Source organism: Microcaecilia unicolor, chromosome 14 (genome assembly GCF_901765095.1).
Source record: "Microcaecilia unicolor chromosome 14, aMicUni1.1, whole genome shotgun sequence".
Lineage (NCBI taxonomy): Eukaryota > Metazoa > Chordata > Amphibia > Gymnophiona > Siphonopidae > Microcaecilia > Microcaecilia unicolor.
The window spans coordinates 23,322,865-23,350,671 of record NC_044044.1 but is presented as its reverse complement, the minus strand read 5'-3'; the positions used below and the strand labels follow the sequence as shown (position 1 = coordinate 23,350,671).

Here is a 27,807-nt window from a genome sequence, read left to right as displayed (position 1 = left end):
CCTGGCATGTGAGGGGGACCAGAGCACTACGAATCCTGGCCCCTCCCACGACCCAATGCCTGAAAACCGATAGAGCCCAGCTGAAAAAACGGCCAACTCCTAGGCATTTGCCCCGCACAACCCATATTATCGGAAAAAAGATGGGTGCCCATCTTTTTTTGAAAATACGGGTTGTCCCGTTTACGGAAATAGGCGCACACGGATATAGGCGCCCATGGAGATGGGCATTCGTGTTTGATTATGCCCCTCCACGTTGACCAAATAGTGGTGAATTGGCTTTACCTGGACCTGGGGTGACATATTTCATCAAAGCATGGAATGACCTCCTGGTTGAGGAGCTGAAGATGAGGACTGTATCTGAAATCAATAAAGCATATGGGATCTCATAGGGTGATGATATATATGGGCAGACTGGATGGGCCCTATGGCCTTTATCTGTCATCATTTTTCTATCAGTAAATAAAATAAAAGTATGGTTTATGCCATGATGTTGAGGAGATTATGAAAGCACAATGGCAGGAAGTACAATGCACAGGGGAAGGTTCAACCTGTGAGGAAGAAAAAACCTGCATGCTGAGAGAGGAAGGTGGGAAAAGAGGCAGATAGTCAAAGAAAGGAGAACCTTGTGAGAGAATGTATGCTCCTATTAGAATATTGAATGAGTGGGATTGATATTGAAGGAGATTTAAAAAAATGAAAACACACCTTTTCAGTTTGGAGCTTTAGTGCAATAAAACAGACCCAATGTACTGTGTGTTTGTGCTGGAATCAGGGGCGTAGCTACGGGTGGGCCTGGGTGGGTCCAGGCCCACCCAATCTCAGCTTACGTCCACCCAGTTTTCCCTGCTCCGACAATCAGTGCACATAGCCCCGCAGCCGACTGTGCCGACAGGAAAGAGCAGCTCTCCAAGTCCAAAATGCATTCTTCTTTCTTTCCTTCCAGCATCACGGCACCAGGTATCGCCCCCCCCCCCCCCCCCGAGCCTTCCAATCCCCCGATCCGCCGATAGCGTCAGCGGAAAAGCAGTACACACGCTGCTTTAGACCTGCCCCCAGAAGCCTTTCTTTCTCCTTCAACTTCCTGTTCCTGTGCAGGCGGGAAGTTGTAGGAGAGAGAAGGACTTCCAGGCAGGGACAGGTCTAAAGCAGTGTTTGTACTGCTTTCTCGATGAAGCTGCCGGCGACTCGAGGGATTGAAAGACTAGGGGGAGGGGATGATACCGGGCAGCACGGGGCTGGAGGGAGAGCAAGAACTGGAAGACTCCAGTGCTGTGGCGGTGACATTGCTGGAAGGAGAGCGGGAGAGACGGGGGCGAGACCAGCCGGCAAAAGGTTAAAAAAATGAAACCACCATGGGGGGGGGGGGGGGGGGGGGGAAGAGTAAGAGAGAGATGGAAAAGGAGCAGAAGATGGTTGGGACTAGGGGGTGTGAGGGAAGGGAGAGGGAGCAGAAGATGAATGGAACTATGTGGAGGAGAAAGAGGGAGCAGAAGATGGATGAGACTAGAAGGTGTGGGTGGAGGGAGGGAGGGAGGGAGGGAGGGAGGGAGAAGAAGCAGAAGATGGATGTGGCTAGGGGTGTGTGTGTGTGTGTGTGTGTGTGTGTGTAATATTGGTGGTGGGCTCTTCACTGCCTAGAAGAAAAAAGGTATATTTCATCTTTTTCCCCTAGGCAGTGAAGAGCCCACCCCCACCAATAATGTTGGGTTTTTGAGTGGGGGTGGCCTCTGCAGTGCCCAGGGCATTAAAAAAAAGGTTTTATATTTAATGCTGGTGTGCTTCAGGGTGGTGGTGGTGGGGGGGGGGGGGGAGATGCCAGACTATGGGGAGGGGTAGGGCTGATGCATAGCTATGGGATGGATGATGGGGAAGGGAAGGGCTGATGCTGGGCTATGGGTGGGGGGGAGGGGGTAGGGAAGCAAAGTTTGAAGGATATCATTTCTGAAATTATACTGTAGGGTCCTGCCATGTGTGTTGAGATGTTTGCCGTTATAGTAGACTTATGCCTGATCACGTTTAAGATGTGGGATAGCGTAAACTATATATTAAAATATTGGTTTTTCCGAATGTTGATGCTGGGCATACTACTTGGAAATCCATCATCAAGTGCATTGTAATGCATTATTTTGTAGCAAGAAACACTACTCAAACCTATATACACAGTGCCCACCCATATTAGCTCTGGGCCCACCCAAAATGTTAGGTCTGGCTACGCCACTGGAATAGTCTGTGAAGTGAATGTATGCCAGCTCCATTGTCTAGATCTCTCCAATCTTGCTATTAGTTTGAAGTACACTTTGTTACTATGGAACCGGTTTTCGTGCTCTCTCTCTATTGTGCCTTTGTTGGTTCCTGGGGTCCTTTTCCCCCCCATGTTCTTGGTGCTGTACATCAGGGAAAAGATTGCTGCACATCTTAGTTTCAATGACCAACTTTTTATATGCACACATCAAATCATTGGTTATTTTTTTTATGTCTGCATATAATAAGTTTATGTATATTTGTTTGGAAAATGCCTAGGACGTTCATGTTTAGAATCAAACATATAAAACGCAAGTGACTGACTCACCTGCAAATGCGCAGTGGAGACTTCCCTCTCTGTCCCGCCCTTGCGTCAAGACGTGATGATGTCAGAGGGCGGAACAGAGAGGGAAACGGACGCTGCCGGCCTGCCGCTGCTGCTGGAGAGAGGAAGAAAAGGTACATCGCCGCGCATCAACCTCCACAATCACCCCCCCATCCCCGACGTCGTCACCGCCACTCCCTCCCCCTCCATATCGGGCCCCCTGCACTGACATGACAGCGCCTCTCACCTCCGTGTACAATCCGTAGAGTGTACTGATTTTGCCTTCAATCTTAGGAAAGAGAGACAGATCTCTTTGCTGAGGCTCTGTGAATTCTATGTCCTGACCTTCCCAGATACTGTTTAGACAGTGTATAGATGTTTAGTTAGTTTTCTAATTGATCCATTTTTTCAGTTACTTGTTACTGTTTGCTATTTGCACAATTTTTCTCCACTGATCCAAATTCTGAGAATAAAAACAATTGTTTGTTCATTCTGCCTGTCTGGACTGCTAAAGAATCCTGCTGGTTTGTGTGTTGGGTCTGTGAGTGCTTTCTGGGAACTGTGGGAGCACTGGGAGTGTGGCACCAGTAACCTAGAAATCACTGGGAATAATTGGAGAGCTGTCCAGCTCATTTTCGAAAGTGATCGCCAGCCATCTTCTGACATAAATCGGGAGATGGCCGGCGAGCTCTCAAAAGCGGCGAAACCGGTATAATCGAAAGGTGCTTTTTTGACACCTTCGCTGCTTTCCCGTCGCCGAGCCGGCGAAAGTTCAAGGGGGCGTGCTGGCGGCGTAGCGAAGGTGGGAAATGGGCAGGCATAGGCATGGCTACCAAATGGCCGGCTTCAGCGCATAATGGGAAAAAAGCGGTGTTAATGAGTATTTTGCCGGTTTTACTTGGTCCTTTTATTTTCACAACCAAGCCTCAAAAAGGTGCCCCAATTCACCAGATGACCACCGGAGGGAATGGAGGATGACCTCCCCGTACTCCCCCAGTGGTCACCAACCCCCTCCCACACTAAAAAAATAAAAACCTTTTTTGCCAGCCTCAAATATCATACCCAGCTCCCTGACAGCAGTATGCAGGTCCCTGGAACAGTTTTTGTTGGTTGCAGTGGACTTCAGGCAGGCGTACCCAGGCCCATCCCCCCCTACCTGTTACACTTTAGGTGGTAAGTGTTGAGCCCTCCAACCCCCCCCCCCCAAACCCACTCTACCCACATGTAGGTGCCCCCCTTCACCCATAAGGGCTATGGTAGTGGCATAGAGCTGTGAGGAGTGGGTTTTAGGGGGGATTTGGGGGGCTCAGCACCCAAGGTAAGGGAGCTGTGCACCTGGGAGGTATATATATATATATATATATATATATATATATATTTTAGAAGTGCCCCCTAGGGTGCCTGGTTGGTGTCCTGGCATGTCAGGGGGACCAGTGCATTACAAATGCTGGCTCCTCCCACGAGCGGTTGAGATAGCCGCTTTTTGTTTCCATTATCGCTGAAAAACAAAACCGGCCATCTCAAACCCGGCGAATTCTGGCATTTGGCCGTGTCAAACCGTATTATCGAAAGAAAAGATGGCCGGCCATCTTTTTCGATAATACGGTTCGGCCAGCTGTTTGCGGCGCCGCCAAACTAGATTGCCGGCAAATCTATTTCGCCAGCGCCATTCGATTACTCCCCTCTATGAGATCACCCCAATCAATATCTCACCCATCTTGCATGTTCCCTCACACATCATCCTGTAAGATTCTAAACAGGTTTTAGAGCAAAAACATGTTTACAGAGTCAGAGTTATTCTCTTAAGAATTTGCTGAAATTCCAATTACATAGTCTTATCCAAATATCAATTTTATCTCGCATAAAATCTAAATCAATATATTGTTTTCTTCTGCCTATGTTATTTGTGTCTACTCTGCAATTACAGTACGGGTGAGACCAAGGTCAGGGCTACTTATAGCCTCTGTCTGAAAAAGCCGTCTCTTTGGATCAAGAGGTTAATCGCTGAAGTTGCAGGATCCAAATTCATTATTTTCAAGAACATTGCCACTTCTTTTCTGCTCATCACAGGTAATCTGCACCTCTTTCAAGGCAAAAAGAAAACGATGAATCCAAAACAGAGAACAAATAGGGGGTAGTAAGTCTTTTTAAAGAGATCATGATTCCACGTCCCTTGTTTTTGGGACTGAGTGGGACCTTGCTGATAGCTTCTGGTGCACTTATCGGAACTCAGAGACCCAAATCTAGCTGTGTCACAGACGAATTAGGACCCCAAGACCAGTTCAGGAAAGGAGACCTGATCTTTGCTGGGATACTTCAGATGACCACTATTACCAAAGCAATAACTTTCAACTATAAACGATTTCCTTTAACAACTGTGTGTAATGTGTAAGTATTTTTGTAATGCTCTGTTTGTTCTTCGCCTCATGAATGGGTTTATTTCATCCTGAAGTGCATGTACCCTCCTCTTTTTTCAAATTATTGTGGGATGATGAATAAAGTCATATCTAAAGTGACCAAGTTTATTAAAATAAATAAACAGATATTTGCTTTATAAGAAAGTATCCCAGGAACATTTTTCTAAAGTCCTCAATGAAAGGTGCAGAGAAGAGCCTACACATGCATCCATGACAGGAGAGATACTCGGATCCCAGTGAACAGAGGAATTGTATTCATTAATTCATTAATTTGGGGGATTTAGATCATATCGTTTCAGTAGTAGCTCAAGGTGAGTTACTGTACAATCAAGGTACACTGCAAATTAATTCCATGTGAGTTAGCATGTAAAATAACCCACAGAAATACAGGATTTCTACCAAGAAAGTTCAGAATTTCTTCCACGCTGTGTTTTGTCCTGCCTGTAATGTGTTTTTATTTATTTATTGGGGGAGTGGCTTTACTAAATAAAACTAAACTGATATGGTTTGGTTAAAGCCCGATTTGATTCCTGATTCTTTGTCTTTTCATGTTAGTCTTTTACAGGGATTTTTTTTGAGGGGGTACTTGGGGGTATTGAGTACCGGCACCTTTTCCATTGTCTGCTAAAATTGACCCATGGACCCCAAGTTTTAATGAAAGAGCTCAGGCTCTACACCCTGATTCTGCTTTGTTATAGATTCTGTGACTGGTTGCAGGGGGCCTGGCTATTGAGGGATGGGTCCCTTGGTGATCACCCCGCTCTTGAAGGGTGCCCTAGCATTTGAGTACGGGCACATTTTTTGCTAGAAAAAAACACCCTGGTCTTTTATTAGGGTAAATAGGTCCTCTGGAGTACTGGGAATAATCCTGGACTCCTCTTTGAGTATGGAACCCTCAAATGAATTTGCTAATTAAGAAGATTGTTTTCAAACTTAGGGGCTCTTTTACTAAGCCACGTAGGTGCCTACACGCATTCAATGCATGCCAAATTGGAGTAACCACCCGGTTACCGCGTGGTCCTTGCGGTAATTTAAATTTTGGTGCGGGTCCGCTACGCACGTCTGAAAAATATTTTTTTTATTTCCTGATGCACGGCAGCTACGCGCATCAAGTGGAATTTGGTGCACGTAGACCATTACCACCCGGTTACCACGTGAGACCTTACCACTAGGTCAGTGGCTTGCAGTAAGGTCTCAGACCCCAAATGGACGCACAGCAATTTTCATTTTGCCGCACATCCATTTTTGGCAAAAAAAAGGCATTTTTTGTAGGTGTACCATAAAATAATTCTGCGCACACCTTAGTAAAAGGACCCCTTAGGCAGTTCTACTTACTTCGCTCCTGCTTTCAAACCGATCATTTTAGAATTTAGGGTCCATTGCTAGCTCTCTCTCATTTGAATTACTGCACTCTTTGTACCTAGGTATATTGATTATCTGCATTTTTGAAGTCAGAATGATTGAATATTTTAACACCCAACAGAAAGGACTTAACAAGGATCTGGGGTTCCTGGCCCATTATAAACCATAAAGCTGTATGTCTCTGTTGATCACCCTCCCCTCACCTATCCACACCCATCCTGTTAGAATATCAATGATATGCTTTGATGTCCCCATGCATACCTCCGACCCACCCCCCTCCTCCCACCCTGTCAGACTGTCATAGTAATGCTTGAATGTTTTCACTTATATACACTGTCAGCTAGCACATTTGCTTATTTCCGATCTGAGGAAGAAGGGCAACCTTCGAAAGCTAATCAAGAAATGTATTAAGTTATGTCCAATAAAAAAGGTATCATCTTATTTTCTTTTCCATGTTTTATTTTGTTTGATTTCTATTGATAACATGTAGAATCTCAAATAGTAGCAACAGAATCTCCAATAGTAGCAACATTCCATGTAGAATCTCAAGTAATAGCAACATTCCAGAATCTCAAATAGTAACAACATTCCATGTTCCACTGCACTAACCACTAGGCTACTCCTCCACTAGCAACATTCCATGTAGAAGTCGGCCCTTGTAGATCACCAATGTGGCCGCGCAGGCTTCTGCTTCTGTGAGTCTGACGTCCTGCACGTACGTGCAGGATGTCAGACTCACAGAAACAGAAGCCTGCGCAGCCTTCTACATGGAATGTTGCTACTGGAATAGCAACATTCCATGTAGAAGTCGGCCCTTGTAGATCACCAATGTGGCCGCGCAGGCTTCTGCTTCTGTGAGTCTGACGTCCTGCACGTACGTGCAGGATGTCAGACTCACAGAAACAGAAGCCTGCGCAGCCTTCTACATGGAATGTTGCTACTGGAATAGCAACATTCCATGTAGAATCTCCAACAGTATCTATTTTACTGTCATAGTAATGCTTGAATGTTTTCACTTATATACACTGTCAGCTAGCACATTTGCTTATTTCCGATCTGAGGAAGAAGGGCAACCTTCGAAAGCTAATCAAGAAATGTATTAAGTTATGTCCAATAAAAAAGGTATCATCTTATTTTCTTCTCCATGTTTTATTTGGTTTGATTTCTATTGATAACCTTGAAAAAGGTTGAAATCTTATTCACAGGAGCTTTTAATTTATGATAGCTATTTTAACCGTAATTCCTGAAGTTTTTTTAACTGTAATTCCTGAAGTTATTTATTTATTATTTATTTATTTACAGCATTTATATCCCACAATTTCCCACCCATGGGCAGGCCCATTGTGGCTTACAACAATCTACATAAAAACACAGCACGTCAGGGGTCAAACAATTAATGTCCTAGAAGTATAATGGGAAAAGGGCAAAGCGAGGTAAAGTAACAGAGAAAGAGCAGCGGTGAGTAATGTGACACCGGGGTAAGACAGATCAGAAGGTAGAGATGCCTGGCGGGAGTGATGCATACGCCAGTGGCATAGGAAGGGGGGGCGGGAGGGGCGGTCCACCCCGGGTGCACGCGCTCGGGGGGTGCCGGCCCCGCTGGTTCCCTGCTCTCTGAGCCCCAGAACAGGTTACTTCCTGTTCCGGGGCAAGGAGAGCAGGGAACCAGCGGGGCCGACGCAGCTCCGAGTGACGTGCACTTGGGGCAGATCGGCCCTCCTGCAGGTAAGAATGCGGTCCGGGGGGGGGGTTGCGCTCCGGGGGGGGTGCGCCGCAGAGGGGGGGGGGTCGCCCCGTGCTGCACCCGGGGGGAGGGTGCGCAGCGGCGACCTGCCCCGGGTGCCATTAGCTCTCGCTACGGCACTGGCATACGCTTTGCCAAATAGAAAGGTCTTGAGGCGCTTTCTGAAAGTAGGGTGATCAGTAGTAATGTAGTTCTCGAATTGTTACCCACTTTGAACCTATTTTAGAGATTAGGCAGGATACAAGTGTATATATAGCATAACAGAATATATAAAAAGAAAACCTAATTGAAACGTTACACAGGTACGTGGGAAACAGAGACTTCACTATTTTCTACGCAGTACGATCTCACTTACTTTCAAATACTTGAAAGGTATTAATCCGCAAACAAATCTTTTCCGGAGATGGGAAGGCGGTAGAACGAGAGGACATGAAATGAGATTGAAGCGGGGCAGACTCAAAAAAGATGTCAGGAAGTATTTTTTCACGGAGAGGGTGGTGGATGCTTGGAATGCCCTCCCGCGGGAAGTGGTGGAGATGAAAACGGTAACGGAATTCAAACATGCGTGGGATATGCATAAAGGAATCCTGTGCAGTAGGAATGGATCCTCAGACGCTTAGCCGAAATTGGATGGGGGAAGAGGGGTTGGTGGTTGGGAGGCGAGGATAGTGGAGGGCAGACTTATACGGTCTTTGCCAGAGCCGGTGATGGGAGGTGGGACTGGTGGTTGGGAGGCGGGAAATACTACTGGGCAGACTTGTACGGTCTGTACCCTGAAAAAGACAGGTACAAATCAAGGTAAGGTATACACATATGAGTTTATCTTGTTGGGCAGACTGGATGGACCATGCAGGACTTTTTCTGCCGTCATCTACTATGTTACTTGCATAGTATTTCATTGCTAAAATTAATCATTTAAACATATTCAGCCAACCTACATGCACAGCTCTTCATTTTAAGTGCTCAGGTCCTTGCTAAGGGTTTGACAATATATCCTTAAAAATGTAATTATTATGCTGCTGTGGTCTCAACTGTGCAGAATTGCTGCTTTTTATGACAAGGAGAAAAAAACGTAATATCAAGAAAAGTGTTAACACTTCTGACAGCACAGTGTGATACTAAAGTTTTGAAGACATTGGACTTCTGGAGTTCTTGGAACATTTTATCACCTTCCACCCTGTGTTGGTTAATTAAAAATGCACCATTCCCGCATGATTCGCGCATGCACAATTGCACAATCGTGCCAATCGCATTGCGATCATGGTCCAATGTTTTCGAAGACCTACTATGAGTCAAATCAAGTGTTCCCTACACTTATGAAATGAAAACATTGGTGGCACAGTGTTTCCCGAGGTCCGGGGCACCCCACGGGGTTATCAGGACCTTTCACTAAATGTGTATGCGTGCGTGACATCACTGATGACATCACTATGCAGCGTGATCATTGCACTTTGTGGGCCCTACCATATCCTGGGCCTCTTCTCGGAACTCCTGCCTGCTCTCCTTCACTTCAGGGCAGCCCAGAACCCCGACTCCCATGACTTCCCCAGCTCCAGAAACCAGGTAAAATTGAAACTAAATTTTTATTTTCCTTCTGGTTATACTAATAATAATAATGATACATCACCACAACAAATCGTAACATCCTGGTTCAATCACTTCCTTCAGCTCAGGCTGGGGAAGTCCATCCGACCAATGGGCAAAGTCAGGAGCGGTATTACAGGAATTGTTCTCTGACGACTCGTTTTCCTCAGATTGAGACTTTGACTTCCAGAACTTTGCAGCCTAGTTAAATAATGGTGTTTCTTTGTTGATTCACATCCTACCTGTCTGGGTCAGTCAGCAGAGACCCAGACAGACATGCTTTGCTTCAGTGGAGTTCCTAGGGTGGTTAACACCTGGGGTGGGTCGCCGATGCGCCCCCCCCCCCCCGGTGAAAGGACACCCCCCCCTGGGTGCAGCGTGATCCCCCCGGCAAAAGGCACCCAATGGGTGCAGCGCGATCGTCCCCGGCAAAAGGACACCCCCCCGGGTGCGTTTTTACCTGCTGGGGAGGGGGGTGCCGCGTGCCTGTTGGCTTCGTTCGTTCCATGCTCCCTCTGCCCCAGAACAGGAAGTAACCTGTTCCGGGGCAGAGGGAGCACAGAACAAGCAAAGCTGGCAGGCGTGCGGCACCCCCCCCCCCCCCAGCGATGTGCACCCGGGGCGGACCGCCCCCACCGCCCCCCCTTGGTACGCCACTGCTTTGCTTAATTCTTTTATGGGTTTTCCTTTCTGTGAGCATATGCATGATATAAACAAAACAACTTTTACAATATAAAGCAACAGAGCATGCGAAAAATAATACGGCCAATTATAGGACAGCAGATGTTCTAAGATTCAGCTGACCTGTTTACATAGTGTAAGCCAGAGGGCAATGGACAATAGTCTAAACTATTACCCACTGTCTGGATTTGCAGAATTCTAAGAAGTAAATTTGTGTACCACGTTTGAACAGAAGAATGTAAATACATACAGTACAAAATATATATTTGTTTTATTACAGATTGAATCTCCGTTACTATCGGCATCTCTTGGTTTTTTATTTTGCAATTCAAGAGATCAACCACAATGTTATGCTTTTACCCAACATCACTCTAGGCTTCCATATCTATGACTCCTGTTCTGATGCTGGTATTTCACTGTGTGGTGCTCTGAACATCTTGTCCGGAGACGAGGAACCAGTTCCTGGATATAGATGTCACCAGCAGGGCCAAGTGGTTGGTTTCATTGGAAGCCTTTCTTCATTGGAAACAAGTGCAATTGCCAGACTTACATCAATCTATAGATACCCACAGGTAAAGTCTCTAGTTCTGTCTTCCGTTATTAGTCTAGTACAGTTCCTGTGATTTCTTGGTTTGATACCTGTTGCCCTCAGGTTCAGGGCTATCATGAATCCCCATACAACACTCAAAGAAAATGCTAAGATTCAACAAAATCTGGGATGAATTAGGTAGAAATAACCCACATGGGCAGAACTAGAGTAGACAAGTAGCGGTTTATGGACTTGTCCTTTAGGTTAGACTGTTTCCTAAAGGGCAAGTCCATAAACCGCTACTAAATGGACTTGGGAAAAATCCACAATTCCGGGAATAACATGTATAGAATGTTTGTACGTTTGGGAAGCTCGCCGGGTGCCCTTGGCCTGGATTGGCCGCTGTCGTGGACGGGATGCTGGGCTCGATGGACCCTTGGTCTTTACCCAGTGTGGCATTACTTATGTACTTATGTCCTCTACTTGGCTCACTTTTATTACATAGAGCAGTGATTTAACCTATTGTGATGTCATAGTGGCTCATTCCACCAATAAGAGCCAACCTCATTAGTGATGTCACAATGGCTTGATTGTTTAGAATGTTTGTACGTTTGGGAAGCTCGCCAGGTGCCCTTGGCCTGGATTGGCCGCTGTCGTGGACAGGATGCTGGGCTCGATGGACCCTTGGTCTTTTCCCAGTGTGGCATTATTTATGTACTTAACTATAGGAATTATTGTGTCACTTTTATCTCGAACAGCATAATGTAAAAGGAGAATGCTCCTTTGTTTCAATGAAAAGAATAGCTTTAACCGGATAACACTTCCACACCCATTCTCACCCCATGACACACTCCACCCAAAAACTAAATAGCTAATGTGCAAGTTAAAATATTGGAGACCTGAGCCCACTAGGTGGACAGCAGCTGTTCCCCACACTGTAAATTTCTTTAATGTGCTTTTTGTTAATCTGTTTTCCATGTCCTTAATGTGCATTAGAACTGTAATGCCTTTTAATAAAAGGGTCCCTAAAAAATTTCCATTTTTTAGAATGAATAATTGGGATCAAGAAATCATAGCGTTCTCCTTGAGATATGCATGCTGTAATTTCTTGGTTGTATAATTCGTATGATTCTTGTTCCTATGTTTACATTAATGGATAAAAACAGAAGTATAGAAACAGAATTTGAAGCCAGATTAAAACCATATGGCCTTTCCCCTCTGCAATCTACACAGCTGCCCTGCTGTACAATTCTTTTCTCTTCCTCAGAGGTTGTCTATGCTCGGTCTGGATTTACGTAAATGCAGACATAGTGCTCATTTCCTGCAACTCCACTGAGAGACTGTTCCACTCACCCACCATCCTTTCTGTAATACCTACTTAGAATACTCCTTAGTCTATCCCTTTTTGACCTCATCCTGTGGCTCTGACCCCTCATTTCAGAGCACGTATGGTGTATAATCTATCGGGTGACCTGCTCGTTCCCTTCCTGACTCCCCATGCCTATTTACCTTCTCTTTCTTGACCTTCCCCAATCATCAGTGTGGGGAGTTGTTTTTTCTTTCCTATCTGATTTTGTAGTTCCTTTTTTTCCTCTTCGGTGTTATTTTTTTGATTTCAGTCAATTTGTAAACCACTTTGATCAGCTAACAAAAAACGCTCACCATCGTAGGCTGAATATTGACTCCTTCAGAAGTGTGCACTTATATACAGAGGCAATGCCACTTCCTTTTTTCTGTCTGAAATTGCACTCCCTAGGCACCCAAGCAACGTTTTGACTTTTGACATCACCTTCTCTACCGGTTTGGTGACCTTAACATTATCAGACATAATCATACCTTCTTCTTACATGTATAGAAAAAGTTCAAACTCCTCAACCCAAACCACTTAATTAGGCTTTTCAACAGCTCAAATATGTGTCCCTGACTTGTTTAACATTAAGTATTTGATGCCAGACTCCAGACCATTCCACAAGCTTCATAAGCTTCCTCCTCATATTATCTACACCTTTCAGGATGTTTATGTTATTTCAGTTTACAGTATCATCATAAAAGAGGGAGTGGCCTAGTGGTTAGAGTGGTGGACTTTGGTCCTGGGGAACTGGGTTCGATTCCCACTGCAGGCACAGGCAGCTCCTTGTGACTCTGGGCAAGTCACTTAACCCTCCATTGCCCCATGTAAGCTGCATTGAGCCTGCCATGAGTGGGAAAGCGCAGGGTACAAATGTAAATAAAATAGATACTATTGGAGATTCTATGTGGAATGTTGCTACTATTGGAGATTCTACATGGAATGTTGCTACTATTGGAGATTCTATATGGAATGTTGCTATTCCACTAGCAACATTCCATGTAGAAGGCTGCTCAGGCTTCTGTTTCTGTGAGTCTGACGTCCTGCACCGTCAGACTCACAGAAGCAGAAGCCTGCGCGGCCACATTGGTGATCTGCAAGGGCCGACTTCTACATAGAATGTTGCTAGTGGAGGAGTGGCCTAGTGGTTAGGGTGGTGGACTTTGGTCCTGAGGAACTGAGTTCGATTCCCACTGCAGGCACAGGCAGCTCCTTGTGACTCTGGGCAAGTCACTTAACCCTCCATTGCCCCATGTAAGCCGCATTGAGCCTGCCATGAGTGGGAAAGCGCAGGGTACAAATGTAAATAAAATAGATACTATTGGAGATTCTACATGGAATGTTGCTACTATTGGAAATTCTATATGGAATGTTGCTATTCCACTAGCAACATTCCATGTAGAAGGCTGCTCAGGCTTCTGTTTCTGTGAGTCTGACGTCCTGCACGTACGTGCAGGACGTCAGACTCACAGAAGCAGAAGCCTGCGCGGCCACATTGGTGATCTGCAAGGGCCGACTTCTACATGGAATGTTGCTAGTGGAGGAGTGGCCTAGTGGTTAGGGTGGTGGACATTGGTCCTGGGGGACTGAGGAACTGAGTTCGATTCCCGGCATAGGCAGCTCCTTGTGACTCTGGGCAAGTCACTTAACCCTCCATTGCCCCAGGTACAAATAAGTACCTAAGCCGCATTGAGCCTGCCATGAGTGGGAAAGCGCAGGGTACAAATTAAAAAAAAAACAACAACCCTTCTACATTATTTCATACAAAAATGTTGAAAATAACTTGAGCAAGGACAAATGCATGCTGCATAACACTGGTAATGCCAAATCCTCAGAGTGAACTCCACTCATCACTAACAATTGTTGCTTTCACTCCACCAGTTTCTAACCCAGGGGTCCTTTTACTAAGGTGCACTGAAAAATAGCCTGTGCTCGTATAGACATGTGTATCGGATGCGCACAGGTTCATTTTTCAGCGCACCTTCAAAACAGGCCTTTTTTTGGGGGGGGGGGCGAAAATAGACGTGTAGCAAAACTTTGGACCTGAGACCTTACTGCCACCCATTGACTTAGCGGTAAGATCTCACGCGTTAACTGGGCGGTAATCGTCAGTGTGCATACAATGCCGATTACTGCCTGGTTAGCGCTGGATGCGCATAAAAAATGAAATTACCGCCCAGGCCACATAGTTCAAAATTGGCGCACGTAGGACGTGCAGACACGTCTATGTGGTTTAGTAAAAGGGCCCCTTAGTCTTTAACTTTATGGCCTATACCAACTGTGCTCTGTTATTTTACATGTAACTTAAGCAGAACCTGCCAACGTTTGCTGAAATATAAATGTATAACACTTTCTACTCTCTCATGACCCTCTGTCAAAGAAATTGATCAGTTACATTGATAGCTTTGTTAAAACTGCGATGTCTTAGACATCATAATATACAGGAGTCCAGACCATAGGAGCCAACTTTTCAAAATTATTGGGGGTGCTCAGCCCAATGGAAATGACCCCTCCCTGGACACATACAAGGAATTTTCTCAATATTGGGGGTGCACAAGCACCCACAGCACTCACAGAGTCGGCTCCAATGGTCCAGACAGGGGCAGTGGAACACCTTTTTGGAGGGGCCAAACAAGCCAATCCACAGCCCTTTTCTTAGCTCTCTATGTATTGATACTCTGTTGTTACCCCATTCTGCTATCCTGAGAGTTCACTATCCTCTGTTTTAGCAGTGATTTTTTTTTTTTAATTTCTAGCCAGATTATTGACTAATTTCATTCATTTATTCACCACTGAGGTCAGACTAACAGGCTTCTAATTCCAGGATCCTGCTTACTTTTGTATGTGTGAATAGGATTACCATCCACTCATCAGAGCATCCACCATCCCTTCGTCTACCTTAGAGGTGCTATGTACTTTCCTTAAGTTTTCGTGAGTTCACATTGAGTCTTCATCTCCACCTCCTCCACTGGGGGGGGGGGGGGGGGCTGATCTACAAATTCTCCCTCCTTTCGATGTTAAAATATTTCCTTAGGGTACTTATGCAAAATGTTTCAGATTTAAAAAAAAAAGAAAAACAAGAAAGCCTTAAAGAGAACAAATCTGTTTCTTCTAATTACAGATAAGCTATGGATCTATGGATCCACAATTCAATGACCGGACCGAATTCCCATTCTTTTACCGCACTGTCCCAAGTGATCGTTCTCAGTTCAGCGGTATGATTCACCTTCTGAATCGCTTCAGATGGAACTGGGTGGGGATTCTCACGTCAAATGATGAGGGTGATCAGAGAAGCAGTGAAGAACTAAAGAAAGAGATTATCAGGAGTGGCAGCTGTGTGGCTTTTTTGGAAGCGATACCTTTGGAAGTACCCCTTAAAGCTCAACAGATTGCAAGATTTCTCTGGATTTTTGATACCATCCAGAAGTCACTGGCCAATGTAGTTATTATGCACAGCACTTCCAATTACCTGACACATTTCATATGCAATAACGGGTGGTACAAACTTCCTAGAAAACAGTGGGTCCTCTCTACTGCCATGTCTTCCCTTAATGAATTAAACAGCTGTTATATCTCAGTACGTGACATATTCAATGGTTCTCTAGTGTTTGCCATCCCTAAAGGAGAGATTCTAGGTTTCAAGGATTTCCTTTACAACATCAGTCCATCTACATTCCCAGATCCCTCTATTTTACAGTCATTATGGAGAAAGGCTTTCTGGTGCGAGTTGCCATACAGGCCGCAACCCTTCGGTTATTACAACTGCACAGGAAAAAAGGCATTGTCTGACCTTCCTGTTTCAGAGTTTGATGTGGATAATTTCCGGCTCACTTACAGTCTTTATCTCTCAGTCTATGCAATGGCTCATGCTTTGAACAACATGTTCACTGCCAAGCCTCAACTTTTGGAGCATCTTAGAATGGAATTTTTGCCGTGGCAGGTAAATTATTTCTAATTAATTATTGTCTGATATGTATAATGCTTTACTTTCTTCTGAAATATTCTTTGCTGCTAACATGAAAGTGTCTGCAAACAAGGGCAATGTAAATTATGCCCTTCTGCCCCTTTTCCCACCACCCTTATCACTGTTTCCTCTACCCACTGACCCAAAATTTGACAGCCTCCAGTTCCATAAATTTAGCAATGTTTGCACTAGGACACTTGTAATCTGTTTTTGACCAAATATGGTACTGTAATATATGTATATGAAATTCAAAAACACAGTTTCACACTCCCTGTGTAAGTTTTATATTGAAATACAGAGCTTAATGATCTGCTACTTTATTTTGACAAAAACACTAAATAATGTGGAGAAAAACGGGGGAATTCAGTCACGCCACCCAGCCAGCCCGAAAAACAACAGGCTATAAGGCTAAAGCTCGGCAAAGCATCATACGGCCCCCGAAAAAACACACACACATTGAAAGGTCCAATAATATCAACTCCACACAGTTAAATGTCCAAAAATATTTAAATATCCACAAATATCAAAATATCGGTATATCTAATCCAAATGGACATACAGCAGATCATTGCCTGTTTCAAAAAAAGAGATACAGAGAATATTTGTCTCAGAAAAATATACTGCTTTACAAAATGTTACTGTGCTCTGTTGAGTTACTGGTTACTTATCTTGACTCCTGCCACAATGGTGTCTCTTGCTCCATCAGTAGCTCAAACAACAGTTTAATCAAAACCCAACAATGAAATCCCCCTTTCGCCGACCTTAGAGATGGGCGATCTCGGTTTTTGCCAATAATGGAAACCGATGTCGCCCATCTCAGAAACGACCAAATGCAAGCCATTTGGTCACGGGAGGAGCCAGCATTCGTAGTTCACTGGTCCCCCTCACATGCCAGGACACCACCCGGGCACCCTAGGGGGCACTGCAGTGGACTTCATAAATTGCTCCCAAGTCCATAGCTCCCATACCTTGGGTGTTGAGCCCCCCCCCCCCAAAAAAAAACCCACTGCCCACAACTGTACATCACTACCATAGCCCTTATGGGTGAAGGGGGGCATCTACATGTGGGTACAGTAGGTTTCGGATGGGTTTGAAGGGCTCACATTTACCACCACAAGTGTAACAGGTAGGGGGGATGGGCCTGGGTCTGCCTACCTGAGGTGCACTGCACCCACTAATTTCTCCAGGGACCTGCATACTGCTGCGATGGACCTAAGTATGACATTTGAGGCTGGCATAGAGGCTGGCAAAAAAGTTTTTAAAGTTGTTTTTTTGAGGGTGGGAAGGGGTTAGTGACCACTGGGGGAGTCAGGGGAGGTGATCCCCGATTCCCTCCGGTGGTCATCTGGTCAGGTCAGGCACCTTTTTGAGGCTTGGTTGTGAAAAAAAGAGACCAAGTAAAGTCAACCAAATGCTCGGCCGGGATGCCCTTCTTTTTTCCATTATCGGCCGAGGACGCCCATCTCTTAAGCACGCCCCTGTCCCGCCTTCGCTACACTGCCAACATGCCCCTGGAAACTTTGGTCATCCCTGCGATGGCCTGCAGTTGAAGGCGCCCAAAATCAGCTTTTGATTATGCCGATGTGGGCAACCCTGAGAGACGGGCACCCATCTCCCGATTTGTGTGGAAGATGGGCGCCCTTCTCTTTTGAAAATAAGTCTGAAAGTCAATCATACTCTTTCTTCATGTGTACTTATAGCTTTGCTACCATTATGTAGAAGGAAGCTTTCAGGCTTATTTTCGAAAGAGAAGGGCGCCCATCTTTCAACACAAATCAGGACATGGGCGTCCTCCCAGGGTCGCCCAAATTGGCATAGTCTTTTGGGCGTCATCAACTGCTTTCCTTCACGGGGATGACCAAAGTTCCCAGGGGCATGTTGGAGGTGTAGTGAAGGTGGGTCTGGGGCATGCCTAAAAGATGGGCGTCCTCAACTAATAATGGAAAAAAGAAGGGCATACCTGATGAGCACTTGGCCGACTTTACTTGGTCCCTTTTTTTCTTACGGCCAAGCTTCAAAAAGGTGCCCAAACTGACCAGATGACCACTGGAGGGAATCGGGGATGACCTCCACTTACTCCCCCAGTGGTCACTAACCCCCTCCCATCCTCAAAAAACACCTTTAAAAATATTGATTGCTAGCCTCAAATGTCATACTCAGGTCCATCGCAGTGGTATGCAGGTCCCTGGAACAGTTTTAGTGGGTGTATTGCACTTCAGGCAGGTGGACCCAGGCCCATCCCCCCTACCTGTTACACTTGTGGTGGTAAATGTGAGCCCTCCAAAACCCACCAGAAACCCACTGTACCCACATCTAGGTGTCCCTTTTCACCCATAAGGGCTATGGTAGTGGTGTACAGTTGTGGGGAGTGGGTTTTGAGGGGGTTGGGGGGCTCATCACACAAGGTATGGGAGCTATTCACTTGGGAGCAATTTGTGAAGTCCACTGCAGTGCCCCCTAGGGTGCCTGGTTGATGTTCTGGCATGTCAGGGGGATCAGTCCATTATGAATACTGGCTCCTCTCAGGACCAAATGGCTTGGATTTGGTCGTTTCTGAGATGGGCGTCCTCAGTTTCCATTATCGCCGAAAATCAGAAATGACCAAGTCTAAGGACGACCATCTCTAAGGTCGACCTAAATTTCAAGCGTTGGGCGTCCCCGACTGTATAATCGAAACGTAAAATGGACGCCCATCTTGTTTCGATAATATGGGTTTCCCTACCCCTTCACGGAGCTGTCCTGCGAGGACGTCTCCAGGAAATCTTGGGCATCCCTTTTGATTATGCCCCTTCATGTCTACCCTGTTTCATCTACTATTTATTCTAGATATATTACATATCTATACCAGCAATCTTGTACCACCATTCAGAGCAGAATTTTTTGTGAATTACAAATAAAAGATTGCACATGAAGATCAGTATGAAACTCAATCATACAACAGATGAGCCATAAATTATCAAAGAAAAAGTTCAAAGTTGTATCACAAAAAATGTCTGGAAAAGTATGGTAGAATTGTCTTAGTAATGACCAATGTTATAACAGCAACTCATATCTACACTATGTTTAAAATTATACTCATTGCAGGAAATATATATATTTTCCAAAACATGAGACCACAGAATATATATATATAACTACTCAGAATTAATATTGTATAGGTGGTGACTGCCTAAAGATATCCAGATACCTTAAGCGTACAGCCACCTTGTCTATCCATTTAAGTCAAACTACTGAATATGTAGTTCTACACTTAAAAATATAAGTTATCTGTTTAAATGTGATACTGCTATTTCTGTGGTCCACCTAAGTTATCTAGATAGAACTAAATGTTGCTGTTATTTGTATAACTTTTTAATCCAGCCCCTGGAGCCCTCCTGTACTAAAATAGATACATGCTGCATTATAACAACTCATCCAGGCAAAATCTATCCATTTACTGATGAGAATCTACTTTTAAAAAGCACTTATATGTTCACTAAGATGCTTTTGAATATCCTTGCATGAAGTTACACCTGCTCCAAGGCAGGAGTAATTTTGTATGTGAATGTATTTTTAAGAATCAGTGCATATGTATTTATTTCATATGACGCACTCATCTAATCTAACCTAATCTAATATATAGTAGAAAGATGGGAGGAGCTAAGAAAATTTGAAGGCTTTAAGTGCTCTCATGTTAACACAGCATTAACCAGTTAGCACACGGTAATCCTAACACACCAGCTGGTTAACACTTCCACGATCATTCTCCACCCATGACACATCCTCAGGAAAAATATGCTTTAAAATAAACCTATAAATGCATTACCACACTCAAACAGGCAAAATACTTCAAAATGTTATGAAGTTGTCTCTTTTTTCCCCACTCTAAACATGCATTAGGGCTTAACACCCTTTAGCAAAATATCCCCTAATAGTTATGCAATTTGATGCCTCAAATATGAGTTCAATAGAGACATTTTGGCTCAAACCCTTTCCTATTTCTTTCTATGCTCCTTCTTTTCTCCAAGCTTTTCCAGGGACCTGACATTTTTCTTAGGTTTAATTCATCCAGTCTAACTCAAAGTACATTCACTGGTCTAACTCACCATTTTATACCACAAAAAAAAAATCTAATCATTTGTTTTCATTTTAGCTCAACCAATATATTAAGGAGGTTCACTTTAAAACCCCATATGGACATGAGATCTTCTTTGATGCAATGGGAGATGTGCCAACTAGCTATGACATTATAAACTTGATCATGCTTTCCGATAAGACTTACACGAGCATCAATGTTGGAAGTTTCAACCCCTTGGCTCCTAAGAATCAGCAGCTCACAGTGAACCAAAGTTCCATCTCGTGGAATCCACGCTTTGACCAGGCTTGGCATTATTTATTTACATAGAAAAAGTCTGCATCTGTAAAAGCAACTCGACATTGGAAGAGGTTGGGAAGAGAAGGGGCATAAAATAACTCCGTTTCTTTCTTTTCCTCCTTTCCTCAGCCTCCTCGTTCTGCGTGTTCAGAAAGCTGTGCTCCTGGATACAGGAAAGTTTTTGATAAACAGAAGTCAGTGTGCTGCTTTGACTGCTTCCCTTGTGTTGAAGGAGAATATTCTAACAGAACAGGTAGGCAAAATATCAAACCATGTAGGATGAATGTAATGCCTGCTGATATCGTGAGACAAATGCAGATGCACACAAGTATACCGCGCACAATTCCATAAAGAAAACCCTAACATTATATGAAAAATACTTATAAAAATACTATCAAATTGCTTTTTTTGTCAGTATTGTTTGCAGTATTTTTTGGGGGGGTGGTTTTCCACTCTGGATAAGGGCAGATTATAAATAATAAATCTAAATCTCCAGCTAGACACGATTCTGTAAATATGCCCATATTTTTTATAGCACATATTTTGCAGATGGGTGTTCACATGGGCACAGTCTGGTTGGAGCACTGGTGGATCACAAGCTTAAACGTGGAAATTCTAGAAGTCTTTAAGTTATGCGCATATCTCCTGAGCTGAGTCATGAAAAGTTACACCAGCTCTATGACTTATGTAAATCATGGGAGGTAGCCAGACTGCCTCTCTCAGCACTAAGCCAAGCTATTCAATGTTGGGCTGTTTCCAGTGACTGGCATTGAATATCCAATGTAGTTTTGGTCGGTTCCAACTTAATTGGCAAAGTCAGTTTTCAGCACTGACTGGCTAAATTAAAACCGGCCAAAGATATACCTGTTATTGATGCAGACAGATGTGGCCACCAAACTTAGGGGGTCCTTTTACAAAGGCATGCTGAAAAATGGCCTGTGCAGGTGTTGGCGCGTGTTTTGGAGGCGTGCAGGTCTATTTTTCAGGGTGCCTTGAAAAAAAGTCCTATTTTTTTGTGTCTGAAAATGGACGTGTGGCAAAATGTAAATGAGCACGCGTCCATTTTCAGCCTGAGACCTTACCACCACCCACTGACTTGGTGGGAGGGTCTTGCGCGCTATCTGGGCAGTAAGCGTCAGTGTGAATATACTGCTGATTACTGCCCGGTTAGCACCACGAGGTAGAAAATAGAAAATATTTTCTACCGCAAATTTTGGACACACATAAAAAATGGAATTACCACCCGGGCCACGCGGAACTTGGGTGCATGTTCTAATTTGACGCATATTGGACATGTGTAGGCACATATACGCCTTCGTAAAAGGGCCCCTTAGCTGGCAATGAGCTGAAAATCAATGGATAGCCGGTTATATCACATAATATAATCAGCTATCCACTAAGCTGGCTACCTCCTGCTGAATGTCACTGGATAGTCAGCTAAGTGCCATTTAACCTGCCAGGTGCAGTTCCTGGCCAGTTAAATGGTTTTGGATATCAGGTTGATGGGATAATTCAAAAGGATGCCTGAAGTCAGGCACTGGGATAACACGTTAAGTCCTAATTCAATATTCATTATAGAAGACTAGCGTAATGTCTGCCCTGAGCCTGGATATTCAATGCTGGGATGTTTACGATGACCATGCATATGAATATCTGGTTTATTTTTGGCCAATTAAAACTTCACTGGCCAAGTCGATATTCAGCACTGGCTGGTTAACTTGGAACCAGTCAAAGATATTCCATCTATTGACGTGGCCATATATGGCTGCCAAACTTAGCCGGTGATGTGCCAAATATCAGTGGTTAGCCAGTTATATCGTGCGATATAACTGGCTATCTGCTAGGCTCTAACCAGTGATATTCAGTGGGAGACAGCTGGCTATCTCCTACTGAATATCACCGGATAGCTGAATAAGTACCATTTAACTGGCCAGGTGCTGCTCCTTGCCTGTTAAATGGTTTTGAAAATTGGGGAGAATGAAAATTGGTTCCATAAAGTACGCAACATTCACTGTATGGTATATAGGAGTCCACATCCTACATTTCTACTACAGTGAGGAAAGCAATTTCTGGAGGACTCTTGGGGTTCATGTTTGATCGAAACCATGATGTTGCTTCATTAATCAGAACTAGCAGGATCATCGATGCTGGAATGCTGCTGAAAGTAGGAACATTAAAATTATGTTTCAATTTTTCTTGAATTTCTATTTGACTACAGGATTTTATTATTTATTTATTTATTTTTACAGTGCTTATATCCCACAGTTTCCCACCTCTGGCAGGCTCAATGTGGCTTACAACATTTGAATAACAAATAGACAGGGTACAATATTTGGAAAGGGGCAAGTAGGGTAGAGAGGTAAAGATAAATAGATGGGCCAGTCCATAATAGCAGTGTCAGTCCATACTGGTGGCTTCCTGACATTAATGAGGATGGACATGATCTTTGGGGTAGGCTTGCTCAAATAAGCAGGTCTTAACGATCTCCTAAAAGTCAGATGATCCTGTACCGTTTTCACTGATTTTGGTAGGGTATTCCACAAGTGAGTGTTGACGTAGGTAAAGGTAGAAGCATACATGGGCTTATACTTCAGCCTAGAACAGCCTAAAAATAGCAAAACAATGTATATAAGAATGTATTCAACAGTAAAACATAAGATATGTTATGTTTCACAGATGCGGAGAATTGCCTGAGGTGCCCTGAAGATCAATGGCCTAATGAGAAGAAAGATGGGTGTATCAAAAGACTAACAGAATTCTTGTCCTATGCTGATCCCTTGGGTGCAATTTTCACTTCCATTGCAATTGTCTTCTCCATTGTCAATGCTCTAGTGTTAAGAATCTTTATGAAATACCGAGACACACCTCTGGTGAAAGCTAATAATCGGGAACTCAGCTATATCCTACTTGTCTTTCTCATGCTGTCCTTCCTCTGCTCTTTGATGTTTATTGGCCGTCCTGGAAAAGTAACCTGCCTGCTCCAACAAGTAGCTTTTGGCATCATTTTCACCATTGTTGTCTCTTCTGTCCTGGCAAAAACCATCACCGTCCTCATTGCTTTTAATGCCACTAAGCCCAAAAGCAAGTTGAGCAAGTGGGTTGGGGCAAGATTCTCCAGCTATTTAGTCCTCCTCTGCTCCTCAGGTGAAGTTATAATATGCATTGTATGGCTACTCATCTCTCCTCCATTCCCAGAATATGACACACAGTCTGTAACTGGGAAGATGATTCTACGGTGTAATGAAGGATCCAGCATCGCATTTTATAGTGTGATTGGGTACATTGGTTTTCTGGCTTTTCTAAGTTTCATTGTGGCTTTCCTAGTAAGGAAGTTACCTGACAGTTTCAATGAGGCTCAGCATATCACTTTCAGCATGCTGGTGTTCTGCAGTGTCTGGGTGTCCTTCATCCCAGCCTACCTGAGCACCAAAGGCAAATACACGGTGGCTGTGGAGATATTTGCCATCTTGGCTTCTAGTGTTGGACTTCTGGGCTGTATATTCATCCCCAAGTGCTACATTATTCTGTTCAGGCCTGACCTGAATACAAGGGGACATTTAATTGGAAAGGAATATTTGAATAAACCAAAATGAAGAAGGGTTTCTTCATTAACATTTCCTTGGTATTCATATTTTTCAAGAAAAAGGAGTAGAAATATCTATTTGTCTGCACACACTGAAGTAGAGCTTTTAGTGATGGATCAAGACATTCTTTTGAAAGTCTGATATTCAACAATTGCATTTTCATTATTTCAAAACAAGATAACACGTATATCTCCCGCATGTAACTTAATTAATTAGCTGCAATTTGTGTCATCAATGGTCAGCTATCATATTTGTTAATTAGTGCTAATTAACACTAGTTAGCACGTAACTACCATTAGTCAATATTCTTCAAAATATGCACAAAAAATCCATTGTGAACTGCAAGGGAGCATGAATCTGAGGGGGGGGGGGGGGGGCATGAGTAGGTCAGTACCGTACCTAGCACATACACACTTTCTAGAATATTAACATTTACACACCGAACTGCTTACAATTAGGCATGTGCATTACACCAGCCATTGAGCTATGCATCCTATTCTATAGCATAAGTGCCTAACTTTCATAGTGTGCAACTCAAAAGGGTTTTTGGCCATGGGTGAGGCATATGCAGGTCAGAGGTGTTCCCGAAGATTAGGTGCAATGTTCTAGAACACTTGAATCGGTGCACCCAACTACCATCAGTTGTGTGTGAAGATTTATACCAGGTTTCAGCCTGGACCCGCATTAAGCGCTATTCTGAAATATTTGGCCGCATCAAACCCTGCAATATCTTTGGCCAGTTTGAAGATAATCGGCCATGTCGAAATAGCAACATAACCGGTTAGCTTCAAACTGGTCAAAAATAAACCGGATGTTCAATTCTGGTCACTGGAAACAGGCCGACGTTGAATATTGAGGCTTAGCGCCAACCATGGAAGTTGGCTGGTCAAACTCCCACAGTCTCAATATTGGCCCCTATATGTCAAAAGTTCCCCTTTAGTGCTGTTCTGTAAATGTGAGCACATTTTGCATAACGTGTATTTTGCACATAGGTAGAGTGTGAGATGGACTCAAACTTATACACATAACTTACAGAATATTGAAACTTGTTAATGCATTACCCGCAATTAGGTGCCTTCACTCTATGTCTGGCATAAGTGTAAGCAAGAGATTCATGCCTACCCGTTCCACTCCACTCATTATTTTATAGACCTCTATCATACGTCCCCTCAGTCTTCTTTTTTCCAAGCTGAAGAGCCCAAGCCGTTTCAGCCTTTCCTCATAGGAAAGTCATCCCATGCCCTTTACCATTTTTGTCGCCCATCTCTGTACTTTTTCTAATTCCACTATATCTGTTTTGAGATGTGGTGGTGACCAGAATTGCACACAGTATTCAAGGTGCAGTCGCACCATGGAGCAATACAAAGGCATTATAACATCCTCGTTTTTATTTTCCATTCTTTTCTTAATAATACCGAACATTCTAATTGCTTTCTTTGCTGCTGCAACAAACTAAGTGGAGAGTTTCAAAGTATCATCAACGATGACTCCTAGATCCTTTCCCTGGTCAGTGACTCCTAATGTGGAACCTTGCATCATGTAGCTATAATTCGAGTTCCTCTTTCCCACTTGCATCACTTTGCACTTGTTCACATTAAACATCATATGCCATTTGGATGCCCAGTCTCCCAGTCTCATAAGGTTGTCTTCTAATTTTTCCACAATCCTCTTGCGACTTAACTTTGGGGCACAATTCAGCCTACAATATTCCTATCCATTTTCTTACTTATTCGATCTTGTAAAAATGTGAGTCTGCCTGGCAGTTTTATAATCTCACTTCTAAATATGCTCAACAAACCCCACCACCATCCCACACCTCCCCCCCAAAAAAAACTTTCTTTGCAAGAAAATTCAATCGTACCTGCTGCAGCATCACATCAAGTGTTGCTCTTGACCTAATGATGAATTAATGCAGAAATGATCTACATCCAGTAGGAGTGGTTAGAGCACCAGTCTTGTAATCTAGAGGTGGCCAGTTCAAATCCCACTGCTGATCCTTGTGATCTTGGGCAAGTCACTTAACGTATGTGCAGGACATCAGACTCACAGAAACAGAAGCCTGTGCGGCCACGTTGCTGATCTGCAAGGGCAGGCTTCTACATGGAATGTTGCTAATGGAGGAGTAGCCTAGTGGTTAGTGCAGTGGAACATGGAATGTTGCTACTATTTGCGATTCTACACGGAATGTTGCTATAGTGGAGAAGTGGCCTAGTGGTTAGAGCACCGGTCTTGCAATCTAGAGGTGGCCGGTTCAAATCCCACTGCTGCTCCCTATGATCTTGGGCAAGTCACGTAACCCTCCATTGCCTCAGGTACAAACTTAGATTGTGAGCTCTCCTGGGACAGAGAAATATCCAGCGTACCTGAATGTAACTCACCTTGAGCTACTACTGAATAAGGTGTGAGCAAAATCAAAATCAAAATAAATAAATAATAAATAGGTTATCATCCAGCCTTACGTCATACCAAAGAAAAACAGAGCAAGTACATTGACCAATCCAGCATTCGCAATCTGTGTTCAAGTGTACAGCACTGCGTACATCTAGTAGCGCTATAGAAATGATAAATAGTAGGAGGAGGAGGAGGAATTATCACACTGAGGAATATCAACACAAGATCCAATCATTTAATTTCCCGAACAAGGATTTCTGCATCTGTACAAGAATATCCTGATGAGCTGTGGGTCATCACACTCTGAGACAGGTCTATTGGGATCTGGTCCCTGGGCAGATAAACTACAAAATAATTTTCAGAATGTTAAAAATTATAACATGCTATTTTTCTGGTAAATAAATACATTCTAATAAAATAATAAATTATAATATCCCTCTGACTCTTGTAAAGTTCATTAAATTTTATTACCCATTAAGTACCTAATTTATGTTTGACTAGAACTGATATGTTGTTGTAATGTTTATCACTGGTATAAAACAAAATACCTGTGGAAATAAGTAAAGAACTACCAAATAATTTCAAAATCAAAAGTTATAAACTGATCTATATATATATATATATCCATGACAACTAATGAGACTTGTATCTCAATTGCCATTTAACGAGCTTAATAGGGGTGAAAACAGCCACAGCACAAAGTTACACCACACTTTCTACAGTAAAATGTTGATCTGCCAGAAAAATTAGTAGTATGCCATCTGTATAAATAAAAAAAAAATCTTTATATTAAAGTCCTGAATTAGGGTTGCCAAGGGACTGAGAAGTATATTAAAAAGAGTGGAGTGGAGGAGTGGCCTAGTGGTTAGGGTGGTGGACTTTGGTCCTGGGGAACTGAGGAACTGAGTTTGATTCCCACTTCAGGCACAGGCAGCTCCTTGTGACTCTGGGCAAGTCACTTAACCCTCCATTGGCCCGTGTAAGCCGCATTGAGCCTGCCATGAGTGGGAAAGCGCGGAGTACAAATGTAACAAAAATAAAATAGATACTATTGGAGATTCTACATGGAATGTTGCTACTATTGGAGATTCTACATGGAATGTTGCTACTATTGAGATTCTGTTGCTACTATTGGAGATTCTACATGGAATGTTGCTACTATTGGAGATTCTACATGGAATGTTGCTATTCCACTAGCAACATTCCATGTAGAAGGCTGCGCAGGTTTCTGTTTCTGTGAGTCTGACGTCCTGCACATAGGTGCAGGACGTCAGACTCACAGA

The 27,807-nt window shown here is 43.7% G+C and overlaps 1 protein-coding gene across 1 annotated transcript; it reads left to right on the top strand.

Moving 5' to 3' along the window:
- The first annotated feature begins 4,724 nt into the window (after nucleotides 1-4,724).
- On the top strand, nucleotides 4,725-24,142 carry LOC115457063 (vomeronasal type-2 receptor 26-like). Its single transcript, XM_030186487.1, has 6 exons — nucleotides 4,725-4,954; nucleotides 10,635-10,926; nucleotides 15,353-16,171; nucleotides 20,328-20,555; nucleotides 20,679-20,802; nucleotides 23,226-24,142. Exons 1-6 carry the CDS (start codon nucleotides 4,725-4,727, stop codon nucleotides 24,140-24,142), a joined length of 2,610 nt encoding a protein of 869 aa, XP_030042347.1.
- Nucleotides 24,143-27,807: the final 3,665 nt, after the last annotated feature.

Excerpts from the sequence above, each read along its gene's own strand:
- LOC115457063 (XM_030186487.1), top strand. The coding sequence starts at position 4,725 with ATGATTCCACGTCCCTTGTTTTTGGGACTGAGTGGGACCTTGCTGATA. Across the intron at positions 10,927-15,352 it reads CAATCTATAGATACCCACAG|ATAAGCTATGGATCTATGGA; the intron begins GTAAAGTCTCTA and ends TTCTAATTACAG. Across the intron at positions 16,172-20,327 it reads TGGAATTTTTGCCGTGGCAG|CTCAACCAATATATTAAGGA; the intron begins GTAAATTATTTC and ends TTTTCATTTTAG.